General features: G+C 42.3%; 1 protein-coding gene across 4 annotated transcripts in view; it reads left to right on the top strand.

The window, feature by feature from the left end:
- Positions 1-24,902, top strand: part of LOC120897592 — a 43,327-nt gene that overhangs the window by 5,663 nt on the left and 12,762 nt on the right. Inside the window, exons 2-3 of one of the 4 annotated variants that reach the window (XM_040302773.1) lie at positions 5,524-5,564; positions 5,671-6,379. In XM_040302773.1, coding sequence (XP_040158707.1) covers positions 6,289-6,379 — 91 coding nt within the window. In that variant the 5' untranslated portion in view covers positions 5,524-5,564; positions 5,671-6,288. Of the gene's footprint in view, positions 1-5,523; positions 6,380-24,902 lie in introns of all 4 variants that reach the window. The other 3 variants (XM_040302853.1, XM_040302687.1, XM_040302614.1) reach the window with 3 other exon arrangements.

The following is a 24,902-nucleotide window of genomic DNA, read 5'->3' as shown; positions in this document are numbered from 1 at the left end:
CCAATCCGCTCGAGACTGGGTTTTGATTTCTTATGTGATGCGTTTTTCGTTTTGTTTGCAGCTTTGCAGGGGTCAAATGGTGGAAAAACAACTGGCCTGGGGAAAAGCCATTTCAATTGATCTGTGGATAGTTTGTTTGTGCCTTCATGCGCCCGTGTGCCGGTACAACATTTTCCGCAACGACAATTCCAAAGTGCAGCCGTGGTCGGGCGGTGAGTTTCGAAACGTTGTATCCAGTGTGTTGGAAAGCTGGGAGGAAATGGGATGCGATGGAAGATACAGGGAGAGATAGACGGGTAGAAAATCAACTTTTGCAAAAGTTTTTCACAGCCCGGTTCGAATACGAGGATGCGATGAAGCTGAAGCACATACACACACTTAAAAAGAGTTGTAATGGAAAGAGGAAAAAAGGAAAATAATGAAATGGTTATGGTGTTGTAACAGTGCAGGAAAGAAACGTTTCCACGTTGGCCGGATTAGGCACTCTTCCAGTCGTCCCAGGCTTAGTCGGGGGGGAAATGGAAATCAGTCCCCGTGTCAGGGTAAAAAAGTTTTCCACCACGCTCGCTCTCTGAGTGCGCTCCGAAAGGATTAAAAGTGTCGAAAAAGAAGAGGAAGGAACAAGAAACACATTACACACCCCAATTTTTCTCCCGCAATGGTTGTCCCAAAGCTTCGCGGCGCGACCCGTCCGAAAAAGAACCAATCCAGTCAATTACAGGCAACGATGTAGCCGGTTTTCTGTTTTGTGCCATTTTATCGAATTTTATCGGCGCGGCTCACGTTTTGGCATGGTGGCAAGTTATTAAACGCTGGTGGTGTAAAATTTTAATATCAATTTATCTGGTACAGCGAGAAAACTTTTGCCCCCTTTCCCAAAAGGTTGGTGGGGCAGCTTTTTTTGGAAAAGCTCACTTTCCCCTTCTTTCGCTCGTTAATGTGATGTTTGTGATCATTTCAAGCGTGTGGTGCAAATTGCTGCCTACTAGGACGACGACAACCAGCTACGACAGGCTGGTGCCAATCAGGATGCCCCTTACCCCCAGCACCACTTTATTTCCCCCGCCAGCAACGACTAGACTAGAAAGCCGTTGCCAGGGTAACCGAAACCCGGTGGCGCGGCTTTTGGTTGGTTTTGCTAGGCTGAAGAAAACCGGGCCGAAGCGCAAGTGTAGTAAATGAGCAAATCGAGTGTTAAGTGCTGCTAAAGCACACACACACAAACACATGAAACACAACCCAATGAAAAGGGGTCGATTGAATATTTTAAATAACTCCACAGAGGGAGGGGAGTGGAAGGAAGGCGGAGGGCAAGAAGAAAGGTAGTTTGAACACAAATATAACCCCACCCTCGCCTGCCTGGAAAAAACGGGTGTTTGCTGTGGCTGTTCCACCCGCTCCGCACAAGTGGCATAATTTCAACACGTGAAGCAGTAGATTAACTTCTCCGAAGGGGAAAATGAAGGTGTGCCCGTCCTGGATGGCTTTTCAGTATGGTGCTTTTTTGTTGGTTGCTGCGTTGGGGACCCGTTGCTAATCGTTTCACTCCGGCGGGTGCGCGCACACCAACACGCTCACACACACCAGCACGTCAATTAACAATCAAAACTTCCAGCTCGTCCACAGGCTGCTCGTCAACATCACATGTCGATGGGTGGTGAGTTTTCTCGATATTTTGGCGCCACACAATGGGGCACACGGGCGGGATAAATGTGCCAAAAAGTGATGTTCAGGCGCTTAATTAGGTTAGTTTAGGATTTGCAGCAAATCGACGAAAATTAAATGTAGCAGTAGCAAACACACACAGCTATTAATCCCTTCAGTTTACCGATGTGTTCATAGCAGCAACTGGCAATGGTAGCGCCGGATAAGTAAGTAAGTAACAGCAATGGCTGTGACCAGATGGTGTCTATTGTACGGATGTCCAAACTTATAACAAGGGCAACATTTTGAATAACTTTACCTGTGGGCCTTTGCCCAATGGGCAGTTTAGAACAAATTACGGGATAAAATTATTTTTGCAGAAATTGTTAGTTTTTATCGTTTGTAGTAAAGTGTTATGATAGTAAATAACATTTTATATGTAGTTTGCATCCATACCACCAGGTGGCGCTACATAAAATAGTGTTATAAGGGATCTTTGCTTAGTTTTATTAATTTTGTGTGTATTTCTTCTTAAATTTGTTGTTTTTAATAGTATGAACCATTTTAAAATATACTGTAATGTTCCATAATATATGAAAAAACATAATAATTTTGAATAAGATAATTTTTCTGCTTTGCTACAAGACAATTGTAGATAATTCTCATAACGTTTACTCACAGGTAGTACACATTTTAAAAAAATTACATACACAACCTAGGTGAATTCTATTACAAGCTCCTGACGTCTAGTTCACATTTCTAAATACATGAATAAAGGCATTTAAATAATTAGATAGAGTAGGTACATTGAAATAAAGTACTTCCCAAATTCGTAATGAAAAGCAGCACATATTGTTTGTCTTTGAATATTCATCCAATACTTTTCCAAGTCCTGTACTGCCTTCAGAAGGGGTAATAAAACTAAGAATCCGATGTTCTTGGTTTTACAACTATCCGAAAAAATCAGGATTCAACGATAGCTACAAAGTAATTACTTCATTTGTAAAGTTAAACTCTGTTTTTGTTTTAGTGCGTGTAGCTACTGATATTGAACTGGTTAACGAATCAGAGGAATACAGCTCATTATACAAAATGTCCTTCTGGATGCATTTTCTTTCTTGCAAAATATTTTTTGTAGCATACTCCCCTTTATCCTTATATTTAGTTTGTCATGACTTTTGGGAGTTTCTTCTCCCAAAACGCCAATAGATGCTGGTGCATTCATAACGTTTTCCTGTTATGCGTATAAATTTAGAATTATTTTCCTTACATCAGTCTATACTCTGGAGTAGGACCAAAAGGTATTTGGTTCTTATTTGCTTCATTATATTTAATAATAAAGTTAGGTCAGAATATAAATTTACATATTACATAAGTACATGAGCTGAAACTAAGATACACAGCTTCGTAATGGATATTAAAAGTGATCAAAAGCAAGTAGAATATATTTTTGTAGCATACACTAAATACGCTACTCTAGGCACCTATGGAACCGCCTAGTTACGCATGTGTCTGTTTTTAGAAAAAGTTGATGTGAAAAAACTTCAATAAAATTCGCGTTCGCAAACTTTCGCAGAATATTTCTTCACAGATTGATAGTATATATATTACACTATTATGTGACATATATGAGACAACGCCACTCTACGCCACTTTCATAATGGCATCAAATAAAATCATAATAATCAAAATGATGAAAATTTTTAGGAAATTTCTTCAGTTATTATCGTATATTTTTGCATTAAATTAACTTAACCCAAAATCTTTAATGTCTTTATAAAGCTGACTTAGTATCCTTTTTAAAATGTCTAAACGTATCAAAATCGGTTCATATTTGAAAAAGTTACAAAGGTTCAAAGTTTTCCAAAAAAGTGAAATTTTGTCTACGTTTTTTTAACAAGTCTCGACTTACAGAGGTCTTTTCTAGAGAATTAGAAAAGATAAAGAGCTCATATTTGGTATTTTTCTTAGTTTAATCCTTTGTATTAAAACCTATTGTTTGGAATTTTGCTATTACAAATTTGATTTTTTGGATTTCATCCCGGCAAATGCCCATTGTGCATTGGGACGGTATCATGAGCTAGTTTTAGTTAGGACGCAAAAATATAGATTTGAACAGAAAAGACAAACTTCCAAAGATGAAGTTCCATTTTAAATTTTAGTAATGAAAAGCAAGTTTTGCTTTATAGTTTATTTTGCTATTAAAATACCCAAAAATATGCATTCTTATTAAGCATCTTTAAAAAATTAAGTTCGCTTCAGAACAGATTCTAACCATGTCCATGTCTTTGTAGGATCTGAGCATACACTATCAGCCATCTTTTAGTTAGACATTTTAATAGCATTGTTTGCAAGTATCGTTCAAGCAATAAATTATGAAGTCAATTACTTTTAAGGCAATAAATTGTCTTTTAATTCAGCATAACAACTGTAGACATTTTTAGATACTTTACCTTTAGACATTTACATTTAGAACAGTTACTTCAGCTGGCGTAACTTCGAGGAAAAGTTGAAACATATATTCAAAACTGTGTGTAAATAAGTATTAAAATTACATTTAAGTGCTTTCATACCGATATTTACCTCCAAAAGCTTCCACTGTGCAATCGACATACGTTGTTCCCATGTGGATGTGTGTGAGTGTGTGCGTGCAAATTGTTAATTTGCGTTGTTGCTGTTCATGTTTTTTTCTCTCGAACATGCTAAATCGCAGTCAACGTAAAACTGCTTCATAATTGGGTCGTTTTGGTTGCTCGAAAAGGCGAGTGTTTTGGAAAATTCCGCACCACAACAGCCCCAACGTTGTTGATGGGTTTTGGTATGGTTTCGCGGAGGGTTTCAATGTACGCCATCGTGACACAATTGACGGTTATTTTTGTGTAAACGTGCATGTGTGTGTGTGTGGCTACACCACCCTGAGTTTGTTTGATCTTTTCGATTCGGTGTGCCAACGGGAAATAGGCAAAAATAATACCAGTACTACAACCATTCCCTCTCCCCTCCCCCTCCCACAATTCGATCGATTTGTTATTGTGCCTTCGGAAAAAAAACACGACAAATAGCAACAGCAACAACAATCACACAAAAAAGTCGAAAAGCTCATCACCAGCACACGAACACAATCTATTTCATCTTTTACGCGAATTATTTTCGGCAAAGCAACAACACGGTTGTCGTTCTTTTCGGTTCTTTTTTCTCTCTCTTCCTGTTGGTATGCTTCTTTGTAGCTACACATTCCATTGTATCTGTAGTGTGTGTGTGTGTTTGTGTGCGAGTAAAAGGGGGACTACTCTCGTGTTTTCTGCCTGCCATTTGGCCGGGACAAACGTATTGTTCTTTTGCCGCCGTGTGCGTCTCCCCGAAAAAGCTGATCAATTTAAAATGTTTGTTGATCCCTTTTTTCCCTGAGCTGTTTTTCCCACTCATTCTGGAGGGTTTTGTTTTGCCATTCTCCTTCCTCTCCCACCGTTTTGCTCCACTTATAGAACCGAAATCACCCCCCCAAAACGGAACAAACAAGCGCAAAAGGAATTCAATCACCCTGCCAACCGACCAGCCCATCGGGATCAGTGCCAGTGGATCGGGACCAATCAAACCCAACGGAAAAAATGGGGGGGGGGGGGAAACCAAACCTACTAGAGCTGTGTCTGTGTGAGTGTGTGATCTTGTGGAACTGATTTTCCGGAGGGGCTAACAGGACACAGCTACGGATTATTTGTCCGCATTGAAGGGAAGGGAATAATTATGTACAGCCCCGCTGGGTCGTTGTTATTGTTTTTTGTTTTGTTTTTGGTGATGGTAGTGACGGGGACAACACGGTAAAAGGGGCAAGGTAATAAAATGTTTCACATTATGACACGCAGTACCGTTTCTTACCAGGTTTCAGGCTACCAGTACCGCCAGTGATTGTGTTTGTGGAGGTGCGTTTGACTAATGAAACATAAATTTCCCTACCCAAGCGACAGCCAGCATTCCAACGAGGCAGTCCAGTCCACACCATGCTAAAATTGTTCTTCGTAACTACAGTGTGCAGTGTTCCCGTGAAAGCTTTTTCCCCGGTGTGTCATTGAGTGAATTTTTGCCACGGCTCGCAATAAAATGATCAACGAATGGCAGGAATGTGTGTGGTGCGTTGTATTACGGTTCGCGAAAGTCCGTGGTGGACAGTGAGGTGGTGTGTGGCTGGGTAAAGGTGTACAGCTCGTCGCACGCTCGACTGCTTCACCCCTAAAAAGGCTGCCACCAGTTAATCCGGTGTCGATAATCACAACTTCAGCCGGACAAGTGGTTCATTACAAGAACGCCGACAGCGCGTCAACAGGGATAAAGGGGGAAGTGAAACACGAAAGAGAAAAAGCGAAGAACGCTCACACGGGCCGGCCTCACACAAACCAACCAGGCTAAAGTTTTCGTGCTCCGGTGCTGAGAACGGATGGAAAAGTTTTCCCGTTAAGCTACACAGAACGAAGGCTACCAAAACAAGTGAGGAGAGTGTGGTGTGAGAGATAAACAGACGCCAAGGCCATCCGCGGAGTGTGAAGAGCCCCCCTGGTCCCCGGCAGCACAAGCTAAGGGAAGCACAATAGTGTGTGGGCAATAAGGGGCAGCTGAGCAGCTTTCACATTTCCCCACCGCAGCGACATCATGGACGGAAGGAACCGACGGCGTCAATTTGGCGGCCCCTGCCACTGTCTCCGGCCACTGATACGGCTCTGGGGCGTCGTGACAGCGATTGGTAAGTTTGTGCGATTTTTTGTTGTCGTGTGGTCTAAACGTGCTAGCATAAAGAAAAGAAAAAAAAAAAAACACCACCAGCCTCAGGCCCGTGGCCCGTACCGGTTCTACGCTGTGAGCTTTGTTTTCGTTCGCGTATCTGAGTGGGGTCGCCTCCCCTTGGGGGGTCATTGCGGGATTTGTACCATCTAATCGAGAGAAGCTTACAATCTGTAATGTAATTGACCACGGGATGCGCGGGGGGGGGGGCGTTTCCGCATTTCGATGGGGAGACGCGGTCCGATTAAACGTTAAAGTAAATGAACGTTTAATATTCATCGTGTTTTGCTAAGCGTGCGAGTGAAATGGAAAGGGCCGTATACCATTATTACGCTACTTGGTGGTTATGGTGGGAAAGAAGAAGATGTGGCGCTAGAATGTCAGATAGCATTTTTAATGTATCAAACTGACTGGCATTTACTACTGCGTGCGAAAGAAACACTAATCTCCACCGTGGGTGGGTGTTTCGCGGTGCCGCCAGAAGCTGTGAGAGTAAAAAGAACATAACATGTTCGAAAATTAAATGATAGTGACGTGTTGTTGTTGAGGAAGACACACGGTTTACCGTTGTTTGTAAAGTAATTATTCCGTATTATATCTAACGTTATCTGAATTCCAGACTATTGCAACGTACGCCAATAAAGGTCTATTTTGCAATGACACATTTTGTTTTTGGGAGGATTGTTATTATGTTGTATGTGTTATTATGTATAGCTTCATCTGTTATCAGTTTTGAAATAATTAGCTATGTCATCAACGTTCATTCGGAAGCTCGTGGTAGTTTTGATTTCATTTTGAATGATCAAAACATTCAAAAATACGCTCATTGTTTTTAGTACAGCATTTGCCTAGAAAAATGTCGCTAAGATAGATATTTTAACTTAACCAACATTGGGGGCCTTCACGATTCTAGTTAGTTTTTTGTATGGAGTTTGACAGTTGGAGACTGAAATCATGTAAACACTCCATACAAAAGCACACAAAAAACTAGCCTGTAATTTTCAGTCTAGATTATTCTAGCCACAAAGCTAGAATTAGATTCGAGTACCTGCTCGAAAACACGGGTTTGTTTACATTTATCCCAAGGTGCATTAAAGAGATCAGGTGATGCAATATAGAATCAAAGTGTATGTAGTCCAGGTGGTCTCATAGCATGTTTTTTAATAACCAATTTTGAGCATCACTTTTTAACAGAACGAGTGAAAACTAGCTTTCTGGAGGCTTGACGAATACTCAAAACACTCTTAAAATTTTCATTCAGAAGCAGAAGCGATAAAAATCAGCCTTCGAAATTCATACACCTTGGGATAAGCCCACCTGTATATTATACTCACTTAGATAGCTGCTCGAAAACTGCTATACAATGCAAATAGCTGACAGGCTGAAATTTCAGCCTACGAACCCAAATAACCAAATCGTCCTTAACCCACTGTAAAACCACTTCAAACCCACGTGGGTTTGTGGTGGTCGATTCAGTCGTTAACCCACCAAATTTTAGAACAATCGGAGCTGCCAGTTCCGATCCGATGTATTTATCTTGCCCACCCTTAACCCACCTTTTCCAAAAATGCTTTGAGGAAAAGTTTGGTCAAGGGTTGGCTAAGGTCAAAATGCTGAACAGGATTTTAACTCTACGATTGATTACATTCATTCACTTACATCACTGCACTTAAACTTCCGCAATATTATTAGTCAATAAACTATGCACTGACCAGCGAAATGGAAGAGTTCGATCGCAAGTAAACAAACACACATATACACATATTACACATGAATGTTTTACAACAAACCAACTAAACACACACGTTTAATTGTTTCCTTTGCACAATTAAATCACATTTTAACACAGGTGAAACATGTAGAGCAAATAAATTGCCCGAGCATAATAACTTACTTTAACAACATTGAAGTGACTGCTTCTGTAGCTTGGCTTAACCCACCAAACTGATAGTTTTTTAGCTTTGTTTGATGGAACTGGACTTTTAGTACAAGAAATTGGTGGCGTTTTCGGTATCTTGGTTATATGGGAACTTAAAATGGAAAGTTGCATGAAAAAAATCTTTCAAGAAATTGTTTTAACTTCTATTTTTTTAAGTACACTGGAACCCCTCATAACGAGTTGAATCCGTTCCAATGACTCAATCGTTATTCCGGAGGAACTTTTTCATGCCATTAGTATGAAAAGTGAAATAATTGGTTCCAGGTAAAAAAGGCAGGTATGTAGTGATTATTATATGCATCACAACCATACGGAATGCCTCCCAGTGGCAACAGTAATGCATTGATCAATTCTTAGTATCGAAATCACACCTTTCATTACACCTCACATTAGTGACACACGCTTCCTGGGGAGGTAAACTTCACACAAACATCCTCGTCCTGCCCACTTTTACGGCCGAAGCGAAAGAGTAAGAAGGAAAGAAACGGAGCAATTAAACTTTAGACACTACCTCACTTACTTCATCTGTCGATAAGCGCAGAAAAGCTCCGCTATCTGTTCTGAAAAGAGTTATTTGGACGTGGAGTGGACGCATCCACAGCCAGCCCCGGCTTTTTTCGATTTATGTATTATTTCATGAGTTTTGGATTGGCAGTGGGTGTTAAGGTGTGTCCCTTCCCTTACACTTTGCACCACACTTATACTTGCTTCTTTCTTTTCTTTTCTTTCTTTTAATAGATTTCTTTTTGGGAACAAAAACGAAATTACTCGTTATGCGAGATTTTACTCGTTAAGAGGGGCATTCGTAAAGCATTTAGATTTGCTCATTATGCGAAACATTCGTTATAAGCGGTACTCGTTTTGAGGGGTTCCACTGTATTTTCTATCAAAGTTCAAAGTTTCTTACAACGCGATTTTAGAGATAGCTAGCCAATCAAAGTTGTATAAATCTGAATTTGAAAGATAGAAGGAGCAATGCTCAGCACAACAAAGACTAGTTGAAGAGTTAGTGGGACGTATTGATCAAAAAAGCATGACCATCGATTAATGAAAAAAGTATTCCAAAATTAATATGATTAGAAGCATCAACAAAACCAAAAAAAAAAAATGTTATAAACTTATTTAATTACTTCCCGATTGATATATTGGACTCACTAGAAGGCGCTTCTTTGGTATTTGTTAATCATTTCTATACATGGATAATACTTGATTCGGGCTTAGAGCTGAGTAAATGCATTGAGTTTAAGATGCAAGAGGGAACTTTTCTCAAACATTTCAGTTCCGCAAAAAAAAAGAACGAAGAACATTGTCAATTTCATCATCAAATTTTAAATTTGACGCCATTACTGACGTCATTAGGAGACCCCAGGGTGGTCCTATTTGACATACCTTCGAGGCATAGTTAAACGACAGTTCTAAAATTGACCAATGCTTGGAAACGACCAGACTAAAGGTGATTCTCATGTTCCGAGATTAAACTTCGCAACAATGGGAATTGGAAATAAAGGACAGGCACCTAAATAAAAGCTTCAAAAGTTTATCGCCCAAAGTCGACAGCTAAGATCGATCGATAGTGTCTGAAGTTCCCATTCAGAACTCAGGGACCTTCAATTCATTACGGCCGGAGCGTACTGCAAAGGGTGTAGAGTTTTCAATAGAGCTACAGCAAACGTATGAACTAAAGTAAACGATTTTGAAGACCAAAAATCTTCCACAATTCAGTCCCATTTTGTCGATTTATAAGGCTGTTTCTCTTACCAAAACCAAAAAAAAAAAAACAAAAATCAAACTATTATACAGTAAGGGGAACCAGTCCAGAATGGTTTATGCATCCCACTGGAAGGGCAAACGTACTGTCCTTAGAGTAAAACAACAGTCGTAAGTTGGTTTGCAAATTGTTTGCGATGCTAAAGATGCATTCATCCGTGTTTGTTGCTCTGAGTTCCTGATGTGTCCCGGCGTATCAGTCAGTTGTAAACTTTTAACGAACTTCAATTGTAACAGCTACTACCATCGACGAAGCAGGTATGTATACCCAAAAACCGTTTATTGTTTCTTGCTACTGCATTCGAGATGTGAGTACGAGTATACCATAGTGTTGTAGTACCGATGTATATGTACGTTTTTTTGGTGTACCATTACCATATAACGTACGTGGTGGGTCAGTTTTTCTGCGGACCTTCTAGAAAGAAAAGCTGGAGAGTTCTTTTTTGCTACAAAAAAAAGACGGCACCAAACCTCGCAGAAGGCATCAGATTATTCAACGGTGATTTTCGCGTAGTCCGTTATGCCCCACTCAAACACACTCACACATACACACACATACACCCATTGAAAGTCTTCCTCTTATCCGGGCCACGTATAATTGGCACGTAAATTTATGGTACGCTTGATGCGGTGAATTTTTTCCTGCTCTTCTCCTTCGTTCTTCGAGTACCTGGTTCCATCTTCCCACGGAATGTTTTGCGTGGCGTGTGTGTCTGTCCACCGTGTCGTACCGTTTCGACTAGCCGAACGAAAAGTTTCGCTATTTGAGCAGAGCATTAAAATGTTGCTGCATCGTCCGATAATGTACCAACAGCGACCACCACTCCATCGCCACCCGATTTGTTCATTAGACGGGTAAATTATGACCCGACACACTTGTAGGCGAAACCACGCTGACCTCAAAGACAAAGACGGAGCATAAAACGCCCCAGCAAGGTAGCAACAACTCCGCAGTGGTGCAGCAGCAGCACCACCAGCAGCAGGGCTTCCCTTTCACCGTCGTCGCCGTCGTGGCCAGCGCCACCACAACGCGTACATGTCACCCAAAATGGTACGGTCATCAAAGTTATTTATCGCTTTCGAGCGAAACTTCTAATTCGTCTCCGGATGGGCTAGAGAGCGCTCAATGAAAGATGAACTTTGTGTGTGGCTTCTATTTCTAGCATAATGTACGGGCCGATTTTGCGCCCGTGATGGCTTCTTGTTTTTCCGATCCGATGGTCAGTCATTATCTGCATGAGAAATGGCAGTAACTTTTACAATCCCTACGTTGCCGAACGTTGCTTCTATTTTGCTTCAAAAGATTGCAGGATGAATAACTGTTCACAGTGCAATAAATTGGGAGAGCTTTTACGGCATCTACTTTTTCAATACTTGCACATAAAGCTTTCAATTTCAAGGTTCAGCTTCAATTAAAATAAAATTTATATACTTTGGCTATATTTCTTTAAGAACACACACACAAATATTTGAAATAATGCACCGGACCAAGTCCGAATCCGCAACAGACCCAGGTTTAGTTCCAGGAACGGAATAAAATCGGGAGTTGTTTCAGGACGCGTATGAGTTTAGCATCAGTTCCAGGACCGGTATGGGTTCATGCTTGGTTCCAGTACCGGTATGGGTTCATTATCAGTTCCAAGGCTGGTATGGATTCATGGACGGTTCTAGGTGTACGATTGGTTCCATAGCCGGTATGGGTATAGTTTTACTTCAAGGACTGGTATGGGAGCAGTATATTTGTCAGGACCAGTATGGGCTCATCACTGATTTTAGAACTGCTATAGGTTCAGTCCCGTGGTACAGTCGGCTACTCGTACGACTCAATAACATGCCCGTCATGGGTTCAAACCTAGAATGAACCGTCTTCCCGTTGCAAAGATTGATTCTTCGGCTGTGTGGTAATGAATTAAGTTTTGAAAGCTTGTATATAAATAACAAATAACAAATATCCGCGTAGGACGTTACGCAAAATAGAAGAAGAAGAAAAAGATGGGTTCAGTATCCGTTCCAGGACCGGTATGGGTTCGTGATCGGTAGCATGACCGATATGGGTTCGTGATCGGTTCATGGACCGATATAGGTTCAGTATCAGGTTTAGAACCTCCATGAGATAAGCTCCTGAATCCGTAAGGGTAATGTGTCGGTTTCAGGACTGGTATGGGTTTGGTTTTAGTTTACAGTCTTTTAGGGGGTCGTCATCAGTTTCTACTTTTTAATTGGATTTTAAGGCCAATAATTTGTAGCGTACACTTCAGAAGAAATGAGATCTATGAAACATCGTTGTCCAGCCCTACAGGGCCCTGGGTTACAACCCAGTATCCCTAATACCTATAATATTCAAATTAAGCTATCACAAATCACTTTTATCAACCAGCTATCACAAAATAGTTTTAGATGGCTGTTAATCTCAAAGGATTAGAGAATTCAATCGCCTGCGTAAGATGACAAGATTCTTTTTAACTTCAGCCTGTTTGTTTAGTTAAAATTCATTGTTCTTTCCACACAATCACTGCTTAACGATAAACCAAAACACACAATAGGCTTTTCCTGTTTTGTGCGCTTATTAAAAGCGTTCCTAATACAATATCCCTAAATGAAAGGTCTGAGAAGGCAGCATCAAAGGGTCATGATTGTTAGAATGCAATCCCCCATCGGGTTTCTTCATCTTTGTGTCTCGTTGCCTCCCCGATTGCATCTTACCAGTACCAGTACGGTACTGATTGATAGATCACCGTTTCGTGCTGCTACCCTGTGCAGCCTGCCGAGAACATCAAAAGACACGTGTCTGTTTGAAGCAGCAGAGGCAGCAACATCATCATCATCGCACCGTGTTTTGGTGAGGACATTTTCATGTGAAGTAAACACACACGCGCCTTTGTACCTTCGTTGAATATTAATTCCACCACACCACAAAGCGCAACCGGTAACAAAGCGACCCGGCCTCGCCGAATGTTCGATTCGATGCCGCTCGATGACGGGGCCGGTGATCGTGGGATTTTGGAGGGGTCGCTGCGCCATTCATATTATCCACTTTATGGTACGATGATTTCGAGTGGGTTTGAAATGAAGTGTCCACTGGAGACATTCCCATGCAGGTGAGGGTTTCCGGGGGGCCGGATGATGAAAATGTTAAAGCAGCATTCACATTCCGGTGCAACATTCTCCGTGGCCGAACAGGAATCCTGTGTGTGTGTGTGTGTGTCGGTGAAAACGGTCGGCGAATTATGCGAACAAGGATCGTTTTTGGTGAAAATGCGAAGAAAAACAAAACTCCACTGCACATAACGGTGGCCTCATCTTCTGTTCTCCGGCACTCGTTCACACAGGAAGCGCTCGGCTAAATCTTTAATGCCATTTCTGCCGCAGCGTAACACACCGAAATAATTAAAGTGCCGGAGTGCAGCAAGGCGTAAGATGCGATTTTCCAACGGGATGCGTCTTGCTCTGTAGCTCCTTTCATTTCCCCGTTCTATTGCCGGCGCTTTGCCAACGCAGTTGTCTGCCACTGCCAGGAACAGACGGCGACGGGTCCGTGCGTTTTTACCGAGAGACGCATTTTTCAATTATTTTGGCAACCGGATAACAGGGCCGAAGCGCCACACCAAGCAGAAAGTTAATCGACTCTTTTCGCTTAGTTCCTACAGCGCGACCGGGGTGGTCGCCATAAGCCGTACCAGCCAGCTCCAGCCCCTAAACCCCTGTCCGAATGCATCATGGGGAGGGGTTATTTTACTTTTTTTTCGCGTTTGGGACCGAGTCTTTTTAGTCGTGCGTCAGGGCTGCTGCTCGATTGCCCACCGAGACCATAAATTACTACATTATTTACGATCGTACGGCAGACCCGTGCGACGCAGTTTAGCGTAGTAACACTTGTGTGTATTGGTATGCGTTTTTGTAAAAGCGTCATCTAAGAAGTCGCTTGGGATTTTAAAACGACCGCGGGAGTATGAGGCTTCGCGTCATCAACAACTGTCGCGCTTCGAACGCACAGTGAGTGAGCAATCGAGTGGAAAAGTTTTGTGAAAATGATAGCTTGCGATTCACACCTCCCCTGCGAGTGTTTCGTGCACAGCGAAAAAAAAATCTATGCAGTAAAATTAATATCATTTGTTTCTTCGACGGTTTGCTGCTAAATGGGACATCTTTTTTTTCTCTCGCAAAACGGCGATTACGTGTACCAAGGCGAGGCACGGTGGAATTTTCTATCCACCAAGGGAGTAATAAATCGCAGTTATAATAATGCGTGTTGTTGACTTGCAAGCGATGCAAAACCTGATGGATGGGTGTGATTTTGTTTTCACCCCCTAGTTTTAGCACAACCATCTCCGGCACGTTTTAGTTGAGGAACGTTGTTGGTGCGGATAGTGTACGGTGGGGCTAGATGGGCTCATAACATTTGAATGATGTGGAATTAGATACATGTCTATTTTAAAAAATAATACCCTTATTCAATGTTTAATGCACACAGTCTAATGCAATAAGGACGGATAGTAGCGATAGTTGAAAAGACGGATTTCGATCTAGACCGACATATCCAATGGCGCTGAATGGTCGCCTAGCTCAGCTGTGTCATGTTTGCGTAAGTTACAGGGTTTCCCACGATTTATTGGTTGGTTCCCATCAATTTTTGGTGGGTTCCCATGTTTGTTTGGTGCGTTCCCACGGTTTTTTGGTCGTTTCCCAGAATTTGTTGGTGCAATTGTATTGATATCCAATCGGAAAATACCAATAAATTATGGGAACGAACCAAAAATCTATGGGATACGACCAAAAAATCGTGGGAACGCACCAAAAAATCATGGGAACTGACCAATAAATCGTGGGAAACCCTGTAAAGCAATTTAAAGATACAAAAATGTATATGAAAACTGTTTACACACACAGTATCGTAATGGCTTTTCATAGCAATTTTTTGACTAAATTGGCGATAGAAAACTCCATATAATAACGGTTCTTTGTATTTTTCATTGGAATATATTCTTGGATCAATATCTTATATGAATTATTTAAAATTGTTGTGTCATTAAAACTATGTAATGGGATATTAAGATATAATTGAAATGGCTTCAATATCAGTCATCATCTAAACAATAAATTATCAATTCATCTTATTATAAAACTTAAAAAAACATTCAACGAGCCATAAAGTTGAAAGTATATTTACTTTTTTAGCAACAAAGAATATTAAATGTGCAATATAAAACAGAGATGTAAGTGGTTTAAGAAAAATATTACAGAAAAGTATTGCTTTTGGATTTGTAAAACATTTAGCAAATATGAAGACTTGAAAAAATCTTCGATAAATAACAAGAAAACTATTCACCGTTAGTTTCATTAATTTAGGTTAGTTAAATAACCTTAAATTATGTTAATATTACATACTATAATCCCAATTATAAAGGTTAATGTAAATTTTGAGACCTATTGAAAATTAAAAAAAAGGTATAAGTACTACCAATTTTTGTTTGTAGGATGTCAATATTGCCCCCACTTCCCACTGTATACAGCAAACTATCCTACACGGCACACGGCATTGACCCGTGTGTGACATCTCTGTATCTTTGCACCTTACGGTGGATTTGCATGCCTGTATTATGCCTGCGTCTGATGAGATTCCAACTGAACTTGCCCTTTTCACCGATGGGCCCCGCCCTCTACCTTCCGTCCGTACCGTGCCCATCCAGCGTGACACCTTTGATGCGTTCAATTAACAGGTAAATAATATGCAGTTAAGTCAATTACATGGTAGACGGCAATCATCAATTGATGTTTGGTTGGCACAAGGTAATGAGATGTGGCGCTCTTCCCGCCTCTGCACTTGATCACAATTTATCGCTGACGTCGGAGCGGCGTAGAGTCAGCCGCTGCTGCTCGAGGCGGATGGGGCAAAAATGATTGAACCGCTTTGTTTGCCCATGTGTGCATCTTTGTCTACTTCTGTGTCCTTCGTATTCCGCTGCACAGATCTGTGCTGTGCGGATGGCTCGGTGCCCCCAATAGCGGCCCGCAAGATCAAATTGGCAAAACGGATGATATTTGTCAAGTAAATGACATCCGCTGCTGATGAAATATTGGACCAACGATGCCGATGTTGGTGTTGGTGGTGCGAGTTTGTGCATACACACACGCGCAATGGCCACGACGGTGCAAGACGAAGTAAATTGCTGCAATTTGTACGACATTTGCCGTCCTCCATCCCCACCGGGAGGGGCAGCACTGTCCGATGTGCATCTTTTCGCTTTCTCCACCGTGAACACCGACCACGGAAAGTATGGTGCTGTTGCAAGCGATGTCCAATATCGTTATCTATGTCTGCACCGGTGTATGGTTGGGATGGTTTTTTCACCTCCCGCCTAGAAATGAACTAGCGCAATAAGGTAAAAGCAGAACGGAAATGAAATAGGATGAAAGAAATGGTGGATAAAGTTAACGAAAGATGACATTTTTTGGCCGTTCCCTTTTTTTCCGGTTGACAGAACTCACCGGTAAGAGACGGCCAAATGGGTAACAATAACACTGGAAATAGTTTCAGTGTGTTGTTTTGCAACGAAGCGTATGGTAGCGTGGTCTTTCCAGACACTTAATAGACCATAAAGCAGCTTCAATAAACACTCACAAGGCTCTTCTCGCTGCTTGCGATAAACAAAAGCTCTTAAAACTTTCCGAAAAATCATCAAACACTCACACCCACCCCGTTTCCGGGACGCAATCTTCCAAATACCTTGGCGCGATGCAGCTCCTAAAGTCGTTACAATTAATATGATTTAACAAAAAGTTGCAAAACTACACCCATTTGCCGCTGGCGTCAACGGTTTGGGCCCGGACGGAAAATGCAGAAAATGCAGAAACGCGGGTAACGGGAAACGTAACACGAACGGGGTGACACTTCAATCCCCGATCCTCTGCAGGAAACCCGGACCAGGCGAAAGCGAATGGAAGTCAAAAGTTGCAAAGATGTGAAGAAAGTCCCTTCTCTCGCTCCTCATGGGCACAGGGACAGAAGGCGACGAAAGGGACATAAATTTGAAACTTGAAGTGGGTCTTCTCCGGTTCTGCCCCTCGCAAGCCCGGTGTGCTGCCGTGATCGAAACAAATGAAATTAGTCCGCAAGGAAACGTTACCGATACCCGAAACTCCCTAATCCCCCCTCCATCAGCCCCGGGTTCCAGTAGTGCAGCGTGGTGAAGGCGCACGAAAAGAGGGCGGTAAATTACACCAACTCCTGGCAGAGCATTCAGAGCACATGGTGTGTGCAGAGCGAAATCTGAAAGTTTTGCCGCCAACTAGCACTAGTAGTTTTTGGTCCCGTGCTGCTGGGCAGGTGGGTGGGAGAAGCAAATGTGTCGCCAGAGTCGTCGGGTAGGGTTGCAAAGTTAATCAATCACTCGATGGTGTGTGAAAACGTTGTTAATAAACCACGGTATCTAATTTTACCGTGTCACACCGGAGACCAGAAGAGCGCAACGGGCGGAATGGGGCTGGACGTTTCGAGCAAAAGTTTTTCATTTTCCAGCATGATAGTGCATGTCATAAACATGCCCACCCGGGGGTGGGGGAGTTGCAGACAGAAATATGTCGCTTTCAGGTGACCAGAGAAAGTGGATTAAGTTGAAGGGAGAATCGATGTAAAGGAGGGTAGTGATTGTTCATGCTGAAATCAAATTACACGGAACCACTGCAATTTTCGTTTTGGGATAGTTTGCCATAGTAACAAGATTTTGTATCGAAGAAAGTTAAATTCGGTGGTTTGCTGGCTCTGATTAGAGCGATATGCAGGAAAATTTTGATCAGCAACTAAAGCAATCAAAAGTGTAAAATCTAGAGAAGAGATTCCTATAAATTGTTTACATTAGAAGATGAACGATGTATCTATCATTTTTATTGGAGAATCCTGAATAAGAGAGAATGTAAAGAATACTTTTCCTGTTGGTTCTAATATAAACTTTCTCAGAATTATTAGATCGTACATTGGCTGATTACATAGCTGTCGCGTTTTTGTGTTACATAGTTGCAGAGAACAGTATACAACATAAAATAATTACCGTGTGTATTGTATATATTATGGAATAATGAATAAAGTAAATGGTTCTTTTATACTTATATTCAAATCCTCAAATACAAAATCTCCATCACAATATAGCAGTGCATAAGAGCACAATCACAATTATCGCGAATTTTAATCTGGTTCCTAAGTGCGCTTTTATCTTTAATCTTTCATAGTTAATATACAGCGGGACGCCGTTTATCCGGGTACTCTTTATCCGGTTGTCCGTATATCCGTGGAGAAATGACAGTTCAATACAAAGGTGGCATTATTTGCTCAGGACGATATTCAACAAAAAACCATTATCAGGGCACAATTTTATAACGAAAAACACTAAAACTCATGTCTAGAGTGCTTTTGAAAAATCAATGAAACATTAATCTCAAAATGAAATCAATAAGCATTAATTTTATTGAAAAACTGAATATGTTTTACCAAAACATAACAAAAATTAAAAAAAAACTTCAACAATTTATGATGAAAAGTATACTTGGATCTATTATCTGTATTATTCGAGTATCCGGGTGAGGTCTTGTCTTGATGAGCCCGGATAAACGGCGTTCCACTGTAGTTAACGTTAAAAGCTTATCACAATTTAAATCCATTGGCAACCACAGTTTGAGAAGTTTCGAGCAGTTTTAAAAACAACACCTCAACTCGTCAGCGTAAACCGATCTAGTAAAGCGATCAACTAGTAAGCTGCACTTAAAAAGAAATCCAAGTGATTCTTACGAACATACACACACATTCACATACCACAAATGTCCATTGGCCACAGCCCAGGAACGACTACAGGAGAGGTGATGTAAAATTCAACGTATCGTTAGAATGTAATCTTCTGCACACACACCGCCCATGAAGCAACGGGACGCCATCAAGATGGTGGTCGTGCTGTGGCGTGTCCCCACGGTTGGCCTGCGCTGGGGCTTTCATCTTTCGTGCGAATATTTTAAGCAAAAGCGTTTTCCACTAACCAACGAGCGTCACACGAAACTAGAAAACGGATGTACGCTTCTCAAGTGCAGGCAAAACCATAAGTACTTGCCCAACAAACGACGACGACGACGAGGGGACCACGTTATTCGCCATGGAACGCCATCAACAGAGCCAAAACATTCTAGCAAAAGAAGAAGAAAAAACACGAAAGGCAACCTTCTTAAGAAGCAAAAGCTTAATGCTTATCGTGGCTTCCCGCCACGTTAGGACCGTCGGCAAAGGTTCTCTGGTGGCGTAAGAGCCCTTCGCCTAACCCACTCATCACACCGTAGCGTGGCCAAGGGCGTGAATGGCACGCGACGACCGTGATGGAAATTATGTATGCACTTCTAAATTAAAAATGTATGCAAAAAAAGGAGGCACACACATCGTGGGATACTGTAAACATGCGGAAGGAATGAAAATCACACCCAGAGTCGGTGGGTCGTGCTTCCTGCTTAGGGGTTACGTTATTTATCTGAGGGTGGGATTTTGTTTTTATTCGACAGTGTAAGCTCCGCGCTGAATAGGGGAGGGCAACCGGGTACGGGCGCTTTCTTTACGGCACGGTCTCTGAGTGATTCTAATTTTTGTTTAAAGTTTTCCTTAATACATGCTTGCACGTTTGCTGAATTGAGGTGAGATGGTTCTGTGCCGTCGTAAGCGTTGTAGCTTCAGATTCAGATTCATCATTAGTGCGAGTGAAAGACACTACCAAGCTAAGCTCTTTGGGGTTTCTTGGAAAATGTTTTAGAGCGCCCGAACCACACTGCTTCACACATCCTCCCCCAATGTGTGCCTTCAACCTTCAAGGGGGTAAATTGTGTTTTAACGACGGTGGACTCGTTTTAATTAGGATTGCGTCTTTTTTACGACTTGCTGTTGTGGGAGAGGGTAGCAGCAAAAAAGAAAGCAAGCAAAAATTGCATGTGCTTTGCATATTGTGCATAATAATGATGAAAGGAACATTAAAAACCCGTAGGTTGACAGAAAAGAAGCAGGAAGTTGGTAATGAACCGTCTCCACACGGGCGGCGCATGCATTCATACCATCATACCAGTGGAATTATGTGGTGCTGGTTAATTTTTTGTGAAATGTGACTCATTACAAAAAGTGAAAATAATTATGTCTTTTAAATGCATTTCAGACAATAAGAAGGGAAAAAACTGGAGCAATTGTTTGACAAGTGTAATTACAGGCTTGGTGTTTTTAATTGCCGAAGGGATGGCCGTACAATTAGTGAGGTTTGTGAAGGATAGTCAGCTTGGTTTGGGGGTACACACGTCGGTACAGCTTTGTGATTAAGAATTTATTTACAATATCAAACAACCCTATGATGCTTAATATCATGGTGCTAGATGACCGCAGCGTTACCAAGGTTAAGTATCAGCCTGTGTGTTATTCAACATGGTGCTTCAGATGATCTTGGTATACGCTCATGATATCCTTCTTCTATTTGCCTATGCAGGCTTCCGAGACTTAATTCATTACCACGCAGCCGCATCGCCAATCTTTGCAACGGGGGGACGGTCCATTTCAGGCTTGAGCCAATGGACGGATATGTTATTGAGTCGTTCGAGTTGCCGACTGTACCACGGAATCCCCGGGTATGATATCTTATACAGCTGAAATCTTGCATAAAAAATCGATCTGAAGGGATGAAGACCTTGGATTGTAGCGGAATTTGGGGCAAGTGTGCCATACGGGGCAAGAGTGCCACCAAGATTTTTCCTTAAAAACTTTAGTTTAATGATCAATTGTGTATACAGTTGGTTGCTTTCCAATGACTAGGTATACCGAGCCGAATTTCATATAGACCAATCGATATTTCCCATTGTTTTGAACTGATTTATATTGAGTTTCAAAATTGAGCAGAATATTATATTTTTTTAATCCAACCTAACGAGCTCTCAAAAATCATGCGAACAATCAACCGAGAAAATATTTACACCACTGTATAGCTGAGAAAACGTGAAATTTTTTGTGTGGTTAGTTGAAAAAAACCTTCTTTTTGTCACTGAAAAATTCAATTTCAAAAAAGTTACAACTTTTGGGGCAAAAGAGCCATCTCTATTTGGGGCAAGTGTGCCACAATCTTTAATAGGCGCGAGCTGTCAAAAATGTAAACATTGTTGTAGCGTTCAGCGGTATGGTGCGCTTTTACGAGCGGATTCTACTCCGGAAAAACAGACCAGTAACAACCCATATTGCGATACAGTTTGTGATGAAAAAGGGTTCATTGGTGACTGTAGACATGTAGGAATACATACACTAGTGGTACAAACGTAATAATTTCGAAGTATCTAAGAAATACGGTTATTTTAACCAGGTGGCCGTCTTGCCCCATACGAGTGGCACTCTTGCCCCATAGCCCAAAAAACAACGTCTTTTTGGACCCTTTTTATGACGCTTCAAAAATTGTTTTGTTTGCACTTGTTTCAAGCGAAACTCATTTATAAGTGAGGAAATAGATGTAAAATGGTTATGAAATTTAAATCGGCTTTTGAAAAATACGTTTTAGTGAGTTATAACTTGAAATGCTTAAGGTGGCACACTTGCCCCAAATTCCGCTAACTACGAAAGAATCAAATTAAACGAAGAAGTAACCCATCAGCTTAGATAAAATGCTCAAATGCTCAGGATAAATCAGGACAAGCAAGGATGAATATTTAAGTGTTTTTTTAGTCAATTTAAATACAATTGGATGATTCGTTCAAGGATTTTACACTCGATACGTGTGGAGTGATTATGAAGAGACAGCTGGCTTAGTGATGTCATTGAAATGGTTGCAGACGATCAAATCCGTTCGTAAGAGGACACGTAGTAGTTGCAGTGCCTCAATTATGATTTTCGTAAGTTTAAGGCCCCTTGTCGTAAGTTTAAGGCTGTTTTGGTGCGCTTTTAAGGTGGCATGATGTCGGCACTTGGAAAACAGTTAAATCTGGCAGTTTGTCAAACCACGTTATTAGCAGACGATCTGGATCGTCGTATGAGACTTGCAAAGACTGATAATAATAAATTTCGTTTACTTCTTAATTTGATATTTTCGTTACTATACTCACAAAATCTGTCAATACGATCTGCATCTATAGTTGTAGATTCATGTAAATATAAGAAATAGCATTTAAAATGACAGCCAAAGAAAGACGATGCTGCAGGATAACAATCTATTTCCTTCGAAAGAGAAATTCCGCACAAAAGCTTAACCATAATCCCAAGTGAAAATTTGATACATTTCCCTTTCGCGACAATCGCTCCCTTGTTCGCCGCAGCACACCCAATCGGAAGTAATGGTGCCGCGCTTGGGGTGTGCATTTTCCGTTTTCTTTCCTGCCTTTCCCATTATTCCACTGCAATCGCGCACCGTTCAATCGGATGGAATAAACTGTGTCACCGGCAGGGCGCGACAACGACCGCGACAACTTGCGTAGTGTAGTGTAGTAGTGCAGTGTGCCGCGTGGAAAGACACATTTCTGGAAAGCGATTCCCCTGTGGTCCACACTCCCCTTTCCCCCAATATCAACGCAAACAACACTGACACTCGCACACAAATACACCGAAGCCATTGATTTATCGAACAAATGTGCACGGAAGAGCATAAAGCTCAGCTGAAGGGGTCTTTGTTGCGAGCCGCCCACACGGTTTGGCACTGACTTGAAGCTGTGCCATTATTTATGTGCCAACCGTGTGTTCCGTCACCTGCAGTGGACGTGGCCCGGTTCTGTGTAGGTGGCAGAAAATGCGCCGCTCAGAATGTATGCATGTATGCCTGGGCCGGTCTCCATTATGCGGGAAGGTGGAGGTTTCAGTATGTTTATTAACAATCTCACACCAAAACACTGCCACTGCACACGGTGCATCCCCGACGCACGGAATGATGCATTTCCCTGATGCAATCCCTGCAGTAGTTGTTGGTTCCTCCTATTCTCAACACTTCCAGAAGTAGCCATTGTTTGCATGCACAACTGAGGTGATGGCAGGGGTCCGGGTTCGAGGCGATGCAAGCTCACGACATCAAACAGGCACTGCGCACTGTATTTAAACATTTACTGTCACCCTCGTTGTCAACAGTGGCAGAAAAGCTCCTCTCCCTCCCTTACTCTGCTCCATCGTCCACAGCAACTCGTCACAGCATCCGCCGAACTTGGCCGTTTTCATAAATAAAATATCGCCACCATGATCCTATTTCGCATTGCGATATTGTCATCTATATTCTATGCTTTCGCTCTTTCCCTTCTGCTTTTTTTTCTCAACAAAGGGTGAAAAGGGGAAGGGAGAAAAGCGAGCATAAAACGATACCCCCCCCCATCAAACAGTTTGCATACATACACTCCTGACACACTACCTCCGAGCCGCGAGGGTTCGTTTCCTCGTCTCGTCTGCTCTAACAACAAATCCAGTGATTTATGGTTTTCGGTACGTTTTCGGTGATAACGGGGAAACCCATCCGCCCCATCCTTTCGATAGCTTTGTTGCCCTCCGACGTATATCATACGCGGCATATCTCTCTCTATGTGTGTGTGTGTGTGTGTGTGTGTGTGTGTGTGTGTGTGTGTGTGTGTGTGTGTGTGTGTGTGTGTGATATTGTGTTTGGTAACATAAAATCCGCTAAGCTGGCGGGGTTCGTTTGGTTTGATGCACACACTTTTTCGTTTTTCGACCCCACCCCAGGGGCCGGTGACGGTGCTCCTCCCGAAAAACGCATGTTCCACCTTTACTGGCACCGGTTCCGTGGTGCACGCACACGCTTAAGCAGGCCACGAAAACTGCGGGTCGCCATGCCACGGTTGTGCTGTTTTTATTCTTCTTCTCCTGTCACTGATGACACCCTGGAGTAGCTACTGCTGGATGCGACGGCATGGCGTGTGTTTAAGTGATTTTGATTTAAGTGATACGTTGACATGTGACAGGGGCCGGGCCGTGTCGGCACATCTCAACGACGCGACGTGCACGATTTCCATGATGAGGAGAGCATAACGCATCAGCCCGGTAGCTCGGGTGGCTTTTTACTGCTCTGTTGAGGGGCGGGGTTGGGGTGGTGCAACACTGTGATTTGTCCTTGATCCCGGCAGCACGAGCACGTGCGTTGTTTGGGGCGGGTTCGGTTGCGTTCTAGAGAGAACTATTACTCCCCTCTTGGATGGGTTTTGCTTTTTTTTGTTTTCTAACCAGCTTAAGTGAAATTTGAGGTGTCTTTCAAGGTATAGAAAATTGGATGTTAATATTTAATTAAGTTTGAGAAGTACAGCGCAATAGCGCACTTCGCACCCGACAGCACGTGTCAGCAGCTCATCCGCAGCTTTCAAGCACATAAATCTTAGCTAGCTCATATTCTCGCCTACTCTTGGACCGTTGCCAACAGTAAGAGCTACCCCTACCCCCCTCCGGTAAAAGTATTCTTCCCAAACCTAACCTGATCCACATTGTAGGTCTGAATGTGTGTGTGTGTGAGTCGCTGCTACAGCATTGCAAACGCATTGTTTCCAGGAGCGACAGAAGAGCTGGAGGACAATCCAACCGCGCCACAGCGAAGATGCACTGATCAAACAGAATCTTAACACTGCAAACGGAAAATGCCATTTAACGTTTCGCTGCAAGTGCACGGAATTGGTTGAAACGCTTGCCCTCCCATCGCTTGCCACCCGCTGCATGCAACAACGGCTGCTGGAAATAGTTTCGCTTCCGACATGTCAGACAGAAGCAAGGTGCAACGAGGAGTGCACCGCCGAAAGGCGGGGAGTAGTGAGCGCGTTAATT

Source organism: Anopheles arabiensis, chromosome 2 (assembly GCF_016920715.1).
Source record: "Anopheles arabiensis isolate DONGOLA chromosome 2, AaraD3, whole genome shotgun sequence".
Classification (NCBI taxonomy): Eukaryota; Metazoa; Arthropoda; class Insecta; order Diptera; family Culicidae; genus Anopheles; species Anopheles arabiensis.
This window is presented reverse-complemented; position numbering and strand designations above follow the sequence as displayed.